General features: G+C 44.4%; 1 protein-coding gene across 1 annotated transcript in view; it reads right to left on the minus strand.

Moving 5' to 3' along the window:
• The window catches only part of NKAIN1 (sodium/potassium transporting ATPase interacting 1), a 56,171-nt gene that overhangs the window by 12,906 nt on the left and 27,415 nt on the right, over positions 1–15,850 (minus strand). Inside the window, exons 2-3 of the mRNA XM_054999473.1 lie at positions 3,557–3,694; positions 757–837 (exon numbers count right to left, since the gene is read on the minus strand). Coding sequence (XP_054855448.1) covers positions 757–837; positions 3,557–3,694 — 219 coding nt within the window. The remainder of the gene's footprint in view (positions 1–756; positions 838–3,556; positions 3,695–15,850) is intronic.

The following is a 15,850-nucleotide window of genomic DNA, read 5'->3' on the forward strand; positions in this document are numbered from 1 at the left end:
GACAACGATGACAATTACGATGACAACGAAGAAGAAAAAGTAGGCCGAATCAGACTTTCTACAGCACTCTCCTGAATTTTTCTTAAAATGAAAAGAAACCACGGAGAGGCTACACGTTTGACTGAAGAGACTGCTGAGGAGGTGTTTATCCATTTTCCCTCCAGCTGCACAAACCATCCCAAGCCTCCTATTAATCCACGGCCCAGAAGCAGCCTTCTCTTCTGCCTTCCTGCTCGCCGGTATCTTCAGCCCTTAGCCTTCCCCTCCCCTAGTCTGCAGAACCAAAACGGAAAGTCAGCAGAGTGATCCAATTGTGTTTTCTTAGTAAACCAGCACAACAATTTTAGGTATGGATTTCCCATCTTCGCTGCCCCCTCACAAACTCCTCTGAAAATATATGTTTCCCGTTAGAGAGGCGTGTCAGTTTTGGTTGGAAGGCACACATTTTCCGAAAAGATAACGAAACAGTCCCCCCAACTCAATTTGCAGAGCAGTACGTCGTTTCAGATCTCTCCTGGCATCCTTTCCGGCGACCTGATTTGCCGATTCTGCATGGCACCATCGGCACACAGGAAGGAAGAAAGACGTCTTCAAACAGCCGTGGCATCTTTATGACACACCGTCCCCTCCTGAACTCTAATCTCTGTTTGACAGAACCATCGCGGCACAAAGATGATGGATGGAAAGCCTTGGATTGTCAGGGGGATCAGTGGTTTGAGAAGGGCACGCGCTCGGCATGATGACTGAGGTAATTACCTGTGAAAGGTGTCCTACTTCCAGGTAAAAACAGATGATGAATGCATTCCATCCAACCCACAGTACGAGCCATACTGCATACTGGAGGGAGAGGGAGAGAGAAAAAGAGGCAGGGTGAGAGTTAAGAATCGTGTACAGAGGAGACTATTAACAGTGGGAGAGACAGAATGCCTCAAGGCAGCTCTTTGACCTGCATCATTCTCCCAGCAACAGAAGGGACTGGTAAATTCCCCTGAATTATGAATCTAGCTCTCAGTGAGCGAGAACCATAATTCTATCCAACTGCTCCTGAGGTCCCCAACCTTATTGAGCCTGTGGTCATTTTTGAGACTTTGAGAAATGGTAGTAGGTGCCACCACAAAATGGCTTCCCTGAGGGCAATTATTTTGGGTTTTTTTGTTTCCTTATAGTCTGCCTTTCTCACTGAGATCCAAGGTGGATTACAACAGTGCAAGTGAAAATGCAACATAATTGACAGCTAGGACATTCGCGGAGCAAGGTATAATAGTGGAGAACAGTTAGGACGTTCAGGGAAACGGATACAATGGGAAATGGTAGCAATTTTTTTTTTAAAAAAAAACAAGCCTAAAGCTGAGCACAGAGATGAAATCTATCTGAAACAAAGCATAACTAATTTCCATGGCATGTTTAGCAGTGTGGAAACTCATTAGTAGATGCATTTCTACATCAGCAGACAATACCCAATTCAATCCTCATCTCTACCAAGGTATCTCTCTGAGCTATTTCTTAGGACATCGTCCTTTAATCTGGGTAGAAAGCCCTTCTGAATAATTCAGTTTTGCATAGTTTGCAGAAAGCCAGGAGAGTAGGGGCTTTCCTGACCACCTCAGGCAGGCCCTTCCAAGTTCCTAGCCAAGTGTGACGGAGGCAGCTAAATCCAAATGGCCAATCCTTGACAACCAAAGATGATACCATCTTCTGAAGTATCTCCTACTCCAGTGAAGCGGAGGATCGTTAGGATTGGCTCTTTGCTTTGGGGAAGAAACAGGTGGGCTCCAGGAAACATACCAGCTGTGGGTGCCATGAAGGGGATCACTGGTCTACTCTGACTCACAGTGACCCACAGCACCATACCTGATCACAGTTCCCTCACCCCAACTATATGATTGGAGACAATGGTGGTAGCAGCGGCAGGCTATATAGGAGTTATCTACAGTGTCTGGACAGGTGTCCGCTTCAGTCAATAGCCCCATCTATTTTCCGACACAGTTGAGATATTGGAGATGCTGAAGAATGCGGAGCAAAATTGTGTGACATGACAACTGGAAGTCTTTTAAAGGTCAGTGTCACGACTGAATATAAGCAGGTATGGGAGATGATTTGGAATCTTCCTCCCACGCTAATCCTCCACAAGACCGCCTGACACTCATGTCGGTAGAGCAGCAGTCAAACAACTAAAAAATATAACCGGCTGACCCCCAAAACATCGACAATATATGATTCATCAAATTAGAAGATGCATGAAAAAATGTTTCCTTTCATTTGATGAGCACAGAACGGGATACGTCTAGCCTAGCCCATAGAAAAAGCTGCAATTAATGTCAGATAATTGTGAAAGCTTACAGGAAGCACACAGGAGTTTTCTACACAACCTGTTTGCTCATTTAAACATAGAGGGCGGCCGGGGTGCTGACCCTGCACCATGGCCCATGCACAATCACCAGTTTGCGCATGCACAAATGTGTGTAGCCGCTGTCTGTGGGATCAGGAACCCTGCTTTATCTAATGTCCTCTAGTTCAGGGTGTAGATGGCTCCCTATGAGGCATCAATCCCACAGAAGTGGGGGGGGGCAGGGCCAGTGTACAAGTGCCTGCTCCTACTATGCATGTCGACTGAATGCAAGAATAGATGGGGTAAGATCCAGACTAAACTGTCAGTTTCCACTGCAATCCCCCTTCCCACTGCAATCCCCCTACACATTATTCCTCCGAGTCCCCTACCCCCAGGAACCACACTTTGTGGAGATCAGTGGGCTGCAGTGCCGGGGGGGGGGTCCATTGTGCTTACTGGAAAATTTAACCTGAATCCAACCCATAGTGCATAGAGAACCAGTGTAGTAGCACAATGCCATGGACATCTGTATCCTGATGTCCCTCCACATACACACACAAAAAACCTTCTGATTTTGTTCATGATGGGAATGAAATGGGAAGTCCTCGGGGTTGTACCCTCTTCTGCTTCACTCATGTGCAGAGTAAATAAAAATGTTGAACTTTAAAAATAAACACCTTCCCGGTTTATAAGAAGCTGTATTTTGTTGTGATGTCCAATTAGGGTAAAACTGCAAACTGTGACCGGTCCCTCTTGCTACACCACCATGATTCTAAACCACCATTCAGTCCGGGTTTAGAATCCTAGTTAACAGGCAAGGGGACAAACCTACCTCAAATGGTGCTTTTTTACAAACCAGAAAGTCTTCGCTTCTCAATCTTGACCAAGAAAAAGAAGGAGCATGCGAGCTCGAGGCTTGTTCCCATTTTGAACAAACGAGGGTTTGTTTGTGACATCTGAATGCAGCCCTAAAGTTCTGCCTGATTTAACGTTGGGGTATTGACCAAAAATGACAGTGATTCTTTAACGGCATTGCTGTTGGGATCAGCAAGCGAACACCAAAGTGATCTCTCTTATCCTTTTCATGCATTCATGCAGGGCCAATCAGGACCCAAGGTATCTTTTCACCACTGGCATTGAGCTGGAGGCCCAGTTTTTAAACTGTCCCATTTACCCTCTCAGCAAAGAAATAGAGCAGCCGGGCAGCTCTATTTACTTGGTACCTACCAGTATGAGGTATTTGGATCGGTACTGAACGGTGCCAAAGATTCCTAGGATGACAGCCATGATGTGTAGAAAATTAGCCAGGATGGGCACCCACTGATAACCAAGGAAGTCAAATATCTGCCTCTCCAGGGCCGCTATCTGCAAGAGAACAAAAGGGGACAGAGCAGTGAATTACTCGTTCTGCAGTATCCCAGAGAACATTTTTTTAAAAAAAGGGAAGAAAAGAAGTGCAAAGAATATCACATAATTAATGAGAAACCCCATGGACTATTAGTTACAATAGACAAGAGACGTTGGCATGATTCATTGGCTGATGTCGAACAAATAGATCACAGCACAAGAGGGTTCATTAGAAACAATCGGAAGCTGAGGAAGGGAGAATGGGAGAGGTAAGGAAGGCCCAAGACCCCTGCAGGATTAGGGCGGGCAGATAAACAGGCAGGATTCAAAAGGCAAAGCCTTCCCCATTATTGCCTTGATATTTTACAAAGGATTCTTCCTGCCGAATTTCTGGGTGCTGTGTCATTGATAAGGACATAGAGATTGTCTGGTGGGGGGGGGACGTGGTGACCCCTCTCAAACCTACACACACTTTGTTAATACAAAACTCGAGCAACCAACTCTCTGTTAATCTGGGTCCTTCCTGTCCCGGAGGACCACGCTGAGCCACAAACAAACACAGAAGACTCAACTGCTTGACTGTAATTAATTATACGGTTTATGACAGCACTTCATGAGCACCACACCATAAAACAAACCCAAATACACCATAAAAGGGAAACAAAAGAATTTTAAAAAATAACTAACGATTTGCATCATGCATGGCCCTGATTGGCTAGTACTTGTATCATCACAAACCCCCTTTCTGGGGGCAGTTTCCAACTCTTTAAAAAATCTAGTATGCATGTTTTTCAAGGCACTGAATAAATATTACGGCAGCTACAGAAGGCAATTAATTTTTAAAAAATGGATCGGGTGACTTGTCTGTCTGAAACATGGGAGGAAATGCAAGTCAAATGCAATTTGCTGACACGAACATCTGCCAAACACATCACAAAGGCAGGAAAAAGGTGGATTAGCTCAGCAGGAGTTGGCAAAAAGAACGTGTGCTGAGTTCTTTTTTTGAGATACATCTGCATACATCTACATTAGGTACTGACAAATGCAGTGGGAAGATTTGTTAAAAAGTCGGTCTCCACTTCCCTTTATCCAGTAGAGGGCAGCAATGTGTGTCAATACAGGAGCGCACCTAGATGGGTATCCCAATAAAAGAGGGAAATACAAAAGCAGATAGTCAGGGTCTGATCCCACACTAGTTGTCCTGTTGCCCAGTGAGTCAACAGTTGAGGTTAACAAATATGGCTTTGGTTCTATTTTTTTTATTACTATATAGTGAGTTCTAGTAACGTTTGCACTTTAAAAAAAAAGCCGTATCCACATAAGGCAAAGGGTTGCAACTAGAGATGGACACGAATCGAAATACGAACCAAAGTTTGTCACGAACCACTGGGAGAGTCTGTAGTCCTGTACAGCCCCTAGAGGTTCCTTCTCCAACTCTTGTTTTCCGGGCAAGAGAGGCCAGTAGGTGAAAAGATACAGGGGGACAGATGCTTCAGACTTTTCAACAGCCATCCAGAGTTAAAGAGAAAGCCAGTGTGGAGTGGTGGGTTGATTGTCGGACTAGGATCTGGGAGACCCGGGCTTGAATCCCCACTTTGTCATGGCAACTCGCTGGCTGACCTTTGGTCAGTCACTCTCATCCTAACCTACTTCACTGGGATGTTGTTTGAGGATAAAATGAAGGAGGGGAGAATGATGTAAGCCACTCTGGATCCCCCACTGGGAGAAAAGCTGGATATAAATGAATAGATCCTCACCTGATACCCCTAGGTGTTAGCAGTCCAACCTTCCCTCACACTGAAAGGGCAGTTTATGAATATGGTGATATATAACTAATGTGCTCCAAGCACATGGCACGTTGCCTGAGTAGGCAGAACAGTTCCTGATCTGGCTGGAAGGGGAAATTACTGGAAAGGGAGATACAGGCAAGGCTGACTAGCTGCCCCACACCCCAGAGATGTGCAAAGATTTAAAGACAAAAGAGGTCTTCCAGGAGTTCCTGAGTTAATCTCATCCACACCCTTCCAATCTTCCCCCTTCCTCTTCCCTAAACAAGGCTACTCAGGGATCTGACAGCTCTTCCTGTCCAACAATTGCAGGTCATCAGTCACTATTTTTACCTATAGTTCCACCCAGGTATACTCAATTTTATTGTCTCACCTCCAGAGACAGCCATTAAGCTATTGTTTCTGGGCAGAAGATGCAATCCTGCCCCAGGATATGGTCTACAGTATAATTGGAATGCTCTGCCATGTGCTCAGTGTGTGTGTGTTCTGGGACCCATCCATGCACTCTTAGATTACATCTGAGCATTCTTTATACTGTCACAAACTGCTGGTCATTCAAGCTGCTACTCTCTAGGGACACTGTTTGCTCCTCCTAGACTGGTAAATATTGCCCTCCCCCTAATCTCTTACCCTTCCTCCTTGTTTTCCCATCACCTCTGTGCACATGTTGTGTGTGTTCTCCTGTGTGTTCACTCTTACTGCCTCTTGAATAAAACACCACTCCTGTTGAACACCTGCCTGGTTCTTTCAGCGAATTCTCTAAGGGAACAATCCTGCTCGTTATTGCATCTCATTGTATGCAAATTCCCCCTATTTGTGTAACATAAGTAGGTGTTTTTGTACAGAGAATTTATGGATGGACGTGCCCATACTGGTTGTGTGGCTGTTCTGCAAATCAAGAAATCCCCAGCCTGAATCTCACTTCTAAGCAAGGAAAATATAGATTTGTGTATTGCAAAGTGAAGTAATAAAAGTTGTGGAAGAATCTATATGATCAATATCACAACACTAAAAAGACGCCTCTTCACTAGATTGCTTCTTTCAAAACTCAGAACTACTGATGAGGAGTCTCTCCTCACGAAACAGTTCCAGTCAGTCACACAGGGAGTAAATTGTTTGGTTCAGAAAACTGGTAAAGACTGTTTTGTTGGGTGGGCTTTGGGGTTCAGTTAAATCTCTTTTTTTGCTGGATAACTCGCAGTGGTTTCTTCAGCTAGTTTGTTTGTTTTGTGCTTTTTTGTTATTGTGATTTTAAATTGTATACTGAATTTTTTATATCATTGTAAGCTGGGATATAAATACTTTATATGAGAAAGTAAGGAAAATATTGGAGATAAGCTGTAAAGGGTGTTGGGCAATTCTAATATTCTTTCTGGGCACAGCTACTTGGACAGAGTGTCCTTTTTCAAGTCACAAACTCTGTTCTCATCAACAGTTAGCTTAGACAGGCAATGTCTGTGGTCCTGTGGTTCAGGGAAGGCCCACCACTAGATAGGGTTGCCAGCTCCAAGTTGGGAAATTCCTGGAGATCTGGAGGGTGAAACCCGGAGAAACCTGGAGAAAGTGGGGTTTGGGGAGGGAAAGGACCTTGGCATGGCATAATTCCAGAGTCCACCCCCCAAAGTAGCCATTTTCTCCGGGTGAACTGATCTCTGTGGCCTGGAGACCGGTTGTAATTCCGGAAGATCTCCAGCCACTACCTGGAGGCTGGCAATCCTAGCCACAAGACATGGGGCTGATAGTTTAAAGTAGTATATACAAGGAGAGGGGGAGCTTGAAGAAGTGCATGCTGTTTCCCTTGGAGTGTCTCTCCCAGGCAGAAACGGAAGAAACCCCAAGAGGCCATCTGTGAGAAAACAGAGGCCTCTATCTTCCATTTCCCACAGGTGCCTCTCTGCAGAGAACTGTTTCTCCTTCCTCATCCCCCTCAGCCTGTATACCCAAACTATCACTACCTAAAAGATAATCAAAAGGTTAATTTTTAAGGCTGCACAGAGTAGTGTGCAAACTCTTTGAGAAAACGAAGTTGTGCGATCCAGACTCTTGTCTAACCAAGCTACAGGAAACTTCCCCACCTCCAAGACAAAAGGGAGCTGAGCAATTTGCCCACCCACTCTAAACCTGGAGAGGGCTCTGATCTTTCACAATCACTGACTGACAATGTAAGATCCGTTGCACGCCTCCCCCCCCCCCCCGCCTCAGCCTGCAGGCAATGCTAACAGGAACAGCAGTTGCTTAATCCCAGGTGAAGCTGAAAATCACTACAGAAATGGCTTGGCATCTGTAGCTATTATGGAAGGAAACCACTCCTATGATAAAGAACTGTTGTGGTGAATTCATCAGACTCAATCACTGGCAGATACTAAGCATGCAAATTCTTAGTGTTATTGAGACGGGGTTGTGGCTCAGTGGTAGAGCAACTGCATTGCATACAGTAGGTCTCAGGGTCAGTCCCCAGCATCTCCAGTTACAGGATCCAGGTAGCAGGTTATGGGAAGGACCTCTGCCAGAGATTCCTAAAAGCTGCTTCTGGTTAGAGAAAACAGTACTGACCTTGAAAGACCAATAGCCGGACTCTGGAACCTTGTTCAAATGTTACAGTGTTAACAGTGAATGCCTATATATTACAGTGACAACAGGGCCGGTGCCAGGTCAGATACCTGCTTCAGGGGTGTTGCTGCCCCCACGTGCACACCTGGACTGTGTGATGTCATCACTCTGGGCGTGCCACTGCGAGCCGACTGCCCCATTGGCGAGGCAGGCAGCTGGGACAGCGCACGTGGCCTCCCACCCTCCCGCTCAATTGCCCTACACTGCCCTGGCCGCCTGCCGCACCTGGCTGTCCCGCAGCTGTCTGTTGGCAGCGGCAGAGGCAGTACGGGGCAACTGAGTGGGAGGACTGGGAGGCTGCCTGCTCAGTTGCCCTGCGCTGCTGCTGCCAGCATGCGCTCCTGGGTGGGCACCTGCAGGCCAGGTGTGGCAGGTGGCCAGGGCAGCACACGGGAGCAGCTTCCCAGCCCTCCTGTTCAGCCACCAGTACTGCCGCCCCCAGCCCCGCAGTACTGCTGCGCCCCCGCCCCCGGTCAGCGCTCGAGGCAGCTGCCGGCACCGACTCAGTAAATGCACATGCACATGCCAGCCCCGGTTACAGTAAATGCACATTTTGCCTGTATATGTGTAAATCAGTTGGTAAGAAAGAATCAATGTGAGTTCACTTTCCCAATAAAACCAAGAACTAGTACTTGGATATGTGTTGTTTAAATCACATGTTCAGCTATACAGGTGTTGGATACAACATGAGAATTGCTCAACACCCACAAAAAGAAAAATCAAGTGTACACACATTTTATTCAAGTTCACTATCCCTTGTGAACAGGGCTTGGATAAAGTAGCTTCACGTGTTCAGATTTTGAAGTCTTTTTTAATGGGGAGGAGCAATGGCTCAGTGGCATTTGCTTTGCACGTTTCATTATGATACCGCAGAAAATGTGAAGGCGGATATCAAGAAATTACCAACAAATTATTAATTTATTGCATGTTTACCACGACAACCGAGACCCAATAAATAAAATAAACTTGTATTTGTTTCAGTGCCTTTTCGCTGCCTTACAATCTGACAAAACAAAACACAAAAAGGACAGCAGACATGAAAGAGAAAAATGAGGGAAAAGGAAAACAAAGGGCAGGAAAAATTAGAGGCGCAGTAGAATTAATGACAGAAAATTCAATAATGGGAAGCCTGGTAGAGAGAACAATGTGTGAAATGGTCAAAGCGTGTATCTGGAATTTGGGAGTATCAACAGACAAAACAGAATTCAGAAATATTAAGAGGATTATGATAGACTATTAATATTGTATTAAAATATCATGAAAGGGGGAAATGACAAGGTACAGCTCTATAATCAATCTGAGGTTTTTAAAAGAAACCTCTCCACAATAATGATTTTAAAATAACACCAAGGATACGTGTGGGAAAAAAGGGGGACAAACATCACCCACATTCGAGTATGAAACATGTTATATTTGGGTGGAATAACTAGAAATTCTATCACAGACATATTAAGCATCAAACAATGATTACACGGCTATGTAGAAGCAGAAGAAAGAGCATCAGAGGTGTGTGAAAATACAGCAGTGGTACTTTCCGGAAGGAACTGATAGATTATAACAGGATAACCATCAGCATAAAAATAACACTGAAAAAAACTTCAAAGGTATTGAAGAATCCCAAGAAAAGAAAAATAGTATAGAAAAAAAGACCAAGAACTGTACCCTGGGGGCACCAACAGAGAGTCCAGAGGATGAAGAAAGTAAATCAGAAACATAAAAAAGCACAGCCACTGAGATGGGAATGAGAAGGAATAAACCCTGAAAACCCCAAACCGGCAATAGATTGAATAAGAAAATGGAAGACTGATAGCATCAAAAGCAGACTTGAGCAAAACAAGAACAAAGAAAAGACCTTATTGTTCCTGGGATTTCCTTTGTAACTGCAACTAAGCAGTATACTTGGGAAAAATAAATAAATGGAGCTGGGAATCCTGGCCAAATTACAACCTTGGTGGAAAACTTAGAATCTCGTAAAGTAGAAACCCTACGAGAGCTTGTGGACGAGGTATCTGCTCCCGTCTTTCAACAATGAGAGGGGTGGGCTGGTAGGAAATATACACAGGAGTTCATTCTGAAGCTTGGAATGATTTGGGGGGGCATATGGAGTGGAGGTCTGCGTTCAACAGGGCCATTAAAAACCTAATTAGCCTAATCTAGAAGGTGAAGCCGCCAGCATTGGTGATTTATGGCCTCCTGTCAGGCTGCTCTGGTGAGGAAGATTGGCTTAGATCAGAGGAAGAAGGGAAGAGAAATGTGCACATGGGTTTTTTGTCATCCAGGTGGTTTATTTCAGTGGGCTGTGATGAATCGATGACAGAGAGCAAGGGATCCTGCCCCTTTCCATTTACCAGCCATAATAAAGGTTTTGGGAGAGATAGTAAAAGCCAAACTACCAAGACACAAGCCACGTCCCCAACCCTTTCAAAATCCTGGCTGTCACTTAGAGGGTGGCATCATTTCAGTCCATTTATTTTATTATTATACACCAGCTGTCGCTTACCTAGAGGTCAATTTATTCCACCCTCCTTCCCCTGAGAACCTAATGCTTTCTTGACATGGAGACCTCTGCCAATTTATTTATTTAAAAAGATTTACATCCCATCTAGCACCCATGGGCTTCCACGGCGGCCGGCAGCTAAAACACATCAAAAATCACAAAAATATAAAATACTAAAAACATGCGAGTAAAAGTGATGTACAAGGAGATTGCATCCAAAAGTTCCTGAGCTGTCTGGGCTGAGCGTTATAGTGAGATAAAATCTCCTAAGGGAAGGAGAATTCCCTCACAGTCTGTGGCCGGGGCATGTTAAGACCACCAGGCGGAAGCTACAAACCCATCACTCAGAAAGACTTTATCTAGGGAGCCACTTAATTGAACAAGTTCTTCCAAGTTACCTAGGAGGCCACTCGATTGAACAAGTTCTTCCAGAGGCCACCCTACCACATAGTAGTGGCTAACTAAACTCTACCATGAGACTAAAAAGCCTAGGCTACCTATCTGTGCTACTGGTGGTTCTTTGGCTATGGAAACGGTTGTTGTGGGGCACTTCTAAAAAAGTGGGGGCTCCTGTGCACATAAGCAAAGGGGAGCACAAGCAACATGTGTGCTTTTTGTCCTTTCCAATATACTGGCTCAGGCTGTAAACAAGTTTATCAAAGCAGGCCATTAGAATTGTCTGCCATGATTTATTCCTAATAAATGCATGTTGGCTGACTACAATAATCATTCTGTTCCTCCGGGGTGACTGCAAGCTAATTGTTTTATTATTTGCTCTATTATTTTTGCAGTTAGAGGTCATACAGTCAAATATTTTTATTGCCACACTTCCAAAATACTCTCATGCCTAGCAACTGAATATTCAGAACATGTATGGTGTTTTCTTCAGGCCCAACAGTCAACATTTTGCAAGGAAATGTCAGCAATTTCACTATATACCAAAAACCTGGACACATAATTTTTTAAAAAAGGGAAAGAATGTTTTTTTTTACATGGGAACTTCTTCTGGTTGAGAGCCTCCTACTCACATGCCACAGTAAGGCATGCTAGGAAGACAAGCTGATTGCTTAATTTGATTTAAATTAAGATGTCTATATTTCCTGATTATCGCTTTCTTTAGCAACTGCATTTAAGCTGCTGACAATTAAGTTTCACTTAAATCGCCGGCAAAGTCTTTCTGGTGTGAATATTAATGCACTCAGAAACTCATGTGTTGGATGCTGTGCCAGCTATGAAAAACTAACTACATGTAGGCATAAGTTGAAGCACACCTTCTCTGTCTTGCAATCTGGGCAGCAAGTTGGCACCGCAAGGGTGTGCAGAGAGTAAGATTGCTAAGCAGGCATGGCCTGGCAACCAGTAGGAAACTGGGGGGGGGGAAACATGAGGGGGCACCATCAACAATAGTGTGACATCACCTCTGGGAAAAACAAAGAAGTGACATCACACATCTCTAGGAATCCCTGAAAAGTCTATGGTTTAACTACCTGACAGCAATTGTTTACACTTTTTTCTTCCGCAGGTCAAAGCAGTGGGAAACCAGAGCCATGTGTAGTGGCTTAGCAACCCTAGGAGAAAGGCGTTTTCAGTGACTTCCCTACAGCTGTAGAATCCCCCTTCCCCAAAGGCACACTGTTTATTATTTAGTTACAATGGGTTGGATCCAGCGTACAATTTCTGTCTGTGCTAGACTCTTGTGCAAGCAGAAATGCAAGAAAAAGACCCTGGTAGCTGCTTACGTTTCTCTTTGTGCAAGATATTGTGAAACCAATTTCTAGGCAATGAAATAGAGAGAGAGTAAAGGGCTAGGTGTTGCATAACTTCTTGCACAGCGTAGCTGCACGAAGTCCATTCATGTTTCTGCTTGTGCATTGCTGGAGCCAAGCCAACAGTTTGGACCCTACATCTATGAGCAGAGCTTGTACAGCAGGACTTCTCTGTCTCCCCTTCTGTTATAGCCCACTGAGCCCCCTCTCCAATTCTGCTCCTGAAATCAAGCGGCCCTTTTTGAGAGCACACAAGGCAAAGTAAAGATCTATGGAGGGTGGAGGGATATTAGTGAAATCACCCCCCACATGCACTATGAATTGGATTATAGCACTAAAGCATTTGGTCTAGTCTCCTTTAAAGGCCCTCTAGAATACTGGTTTCAGCTTTTCTAGACCTGAGAACCACACCTCTCCTGCCACTCAAATCATGTGACAGGAAAAGGGTGTTACCATGGAACCCCATAATCCAGAATCAAGAGAAAGCCCTGGTGTAACAGGACTCCTCCATCCTAGTCAGGCCAAGGAGGTCAGATTGACATTTCAAGGAAATCAAATTGTATCTTTCAGAAGGTGACCAAGAAGCTGCAACCCTCACCCCACCCCCAAGGCTGGATCTTGTGATTCCATGCAATCTTTCGAAAGAGGAAAAGCAAAGTGAGCGGTGCTTGGGAGCCATTAGTGGACAATCTCACGCATTTAGCACACATCTGAGGAATTCTGAGCTTTCCAATAGGACCGTCAAACAGCCTTCCTGAACTAATCAGCAAAAACAAGATTCACCTCCTGTTGGCAAATTAGCCTACTCCCCCCTTCTTGACGAGGTAATTATCTTCTAGCACCACATGATCAAAAAAGCCCAGAAATTTATTTCTAAAAGACCAGCTTTTAAACAGGCAAGCTAGGTTCTGTTTTTATTCCCTCCAAAGTTCCAGGAGATTTGTGGGTGGATACTGTAGTGGGCAGGGTTGGGGAGGGGAGGGACCTCAGTGGGGTATAATTAGGGTTGCCAGCTCCCAGTTAGGAAATTCCTGGAGATTTAGGAGAAAGTGGGTTTTGAGGAGGGAAAGGACCTTGGCATGGCATAATTCCATAGAGTCCATCCCCCAAAGTAGCCATTTTCTCCAGGTGAACTGATCTCTGTGGCCTGGAGACCAGGTGTAATTCCGGGGGATCTCCAGCTACTACCTGGAGGCTGGTAACGCTAGGTATAATGTCATGGAGTCCACCCTTTAAAGCAGTCACTCTTTCCAAGAAAACTGATCTCTGTAGACTGGAGATCCTTTGTCATTCCAGGAGATCTCCAGGACCCATCTGGAAGTTGGCATCACGTCCTCCCAGAGGCAAATGCTTCAAAAGCAAGCATGGTTGCCAATCTCCACGTGCAGCCTGGAGATCTCCCAGAATCACAACTGATCTCCAGACTACAGAGATCAGCTTCCCTGGAGAAAACGACTGTTTTGGAGGGTGGATTCTATGGCACTATATCTGGCTGAGGTACCTCCTCAAACCCCACCTTCCCCAAGTTCCACCCCTAAATCTCCAGAAATTTCCCGATCTACACTTGGCAACCCTAGGAGCAGGCAATGTATGATTTATAGCTGAAAGTACTGTGAGCTTTCAGGGTAGGGGGGAGTTACCAACAAAGAGACTGCATAAAGGGATAGGGAGTTACTACAGACTTTACTACTGTTGCTGTAATATCCTATTGCCTAGACCGTATGTTGTTCCATACGCCAATCTTAGAATTACTTCTGCCCTGCTTCAGCATTTCTTCCACTCTGTATTGAATTTCTGCTGGTATTAAATCACTGCAAATTTGCCGGTATATACATGTGCTGAAATGTCTTTGAAATTGATTGTACTGACCAACACTGTGTCATCTGCCTTGAGTCTCCGCAAGAGAGGCAAATTATAAATAATGTAAATAAATAAGTAAATAAATAAATAAAATGTACAGACCCAGTTATAGCATGCAGACAAAAGACTTTATGTCATGGAAGAAATGGGGCACAGCCTACTCATTCCATGTATAATTCATAGACTACTCTTGGGATTTTGTGTCCCCCCCCCATGTAATTAGTGTCTCCTTTTGCTTTGTCTCCTATGTAATCATTCCCTTCTAGCATCCCCCCTGACCTCTTGTGTTGCCAGTTTTCTGTTCAGGCCTGTGCATTAAAAATAATTAGTGACTGCAGCCTGCAGGTTATTCAGTTCGTGTTGGTCCAGGAGAACTCTTACCAGACCAGCTCCCCACTCCACCCCCAAAATGAGGTTTTGCTATTTTCAAAAAATACTGTACTAGTAATCTCTAAGAAAGCAAAGTAATATCGTATGCCCCCCACTTTTGCTGTGAAGGGGTGGGCAGATGAAAGCCTTACTATATCTCTTTCAATTAGAGAACACTTTTTCCATGGCTCATTGGGCTACCATAGAGGTCCATATCAGTTAAAGTGTTTCTCTCTGATCACAACTATCTCAATATTTGTTTAGAAGCTAGGAAAGCAGAAAGCCCTTGCCTCCAGTTAAGCATGTACATTATTTGGCCTTGTCTGATCATATACAAGCTGGTAACGTTTCTGAAGGGGTCACTTCCACCCTGACTAGATTATTAGGACTAGCGATGTGGAAAAACCTGCAGGAGGAATTCCAATTTTCAGTTCCATCTTCTGAGCCCCAAGCAGAGGGATTTCCACAGAAAATCCATCTGTCTGTTTGAATTTCTTCTGGTTTTGTTTGTGCTGCCAATCCTTCAAAATTGTCAGTTGCTCACTTCAGTTACAGGCTCAAGATGGCTGAGGGTTTTCTTTTCCCGCCTCAGTCATGAAGTGCCAGCTATCTTAAGGCTATGACAAACACTGCACATTTCATAAGTCTGCACGCTGAGAAGTTCCATTGAGTTCGATGGAGTGTACATTGAATACAGGGGTCAGCGACTTTTCATAATTAAAAGGGCCAAACGACATCAAAATTCAGAGCAGTGAGCCAGTATAATAAAGTCTATTTGCATATCTGAAATTAAACAGCTTCGACATTACTGAGGTGGATTAGTAATCCATAAAAGTTCAGCAGCCCAAACACTGCTTGCTGTGAGAGTCCTTTATAAGGAGAAACATGACGTCTCACAAGAAAGTCATAAATTTACGCAAGAACATCCTGTTTGATGGTTTTAGTGCACTGGGGTACCATAAAATCTACACATGGTTTCCACTTGGATTCCTAGCAACTGTTTCTCTCTCCCATTTCGCATTCTGCAAAACATCTCAGAAGCCCTATAGTCCTCTAAAATTTTTTGCCTACCATTCCCTACATATCCTAGTATCCTATCTACTCCTCCAATATATCTTAACGTAAATACTTCATTTTTTTTGTTTTTAATAGCCATGTTTGGTTTCGTACAGAGCCACATATGTTGCAAGAGCCATAGGTTGCAGAACTCTGCGCTAGTTGTGTGTGTTTTCAATCACAACTTTCATGTCTTTATTGGTGATGATTTGATGCTCTCAAAGAACAT

Source organism: Eublepharis macularius, chromosome 15 (assembly GCF_028583425.1).
Source record: "Eublepharis macularius isolate TG4126 chromosome 15, MPM_Emac_v1.0, whole genome shotgun sequence".
In the NCBI taxonomy this organism is placed as follows: Eukaryota; Metazoa; Chordata; class Lepidosauria; order Squamata; family Eublepharidae; genus Eublepharis; species Eublepharis macularius.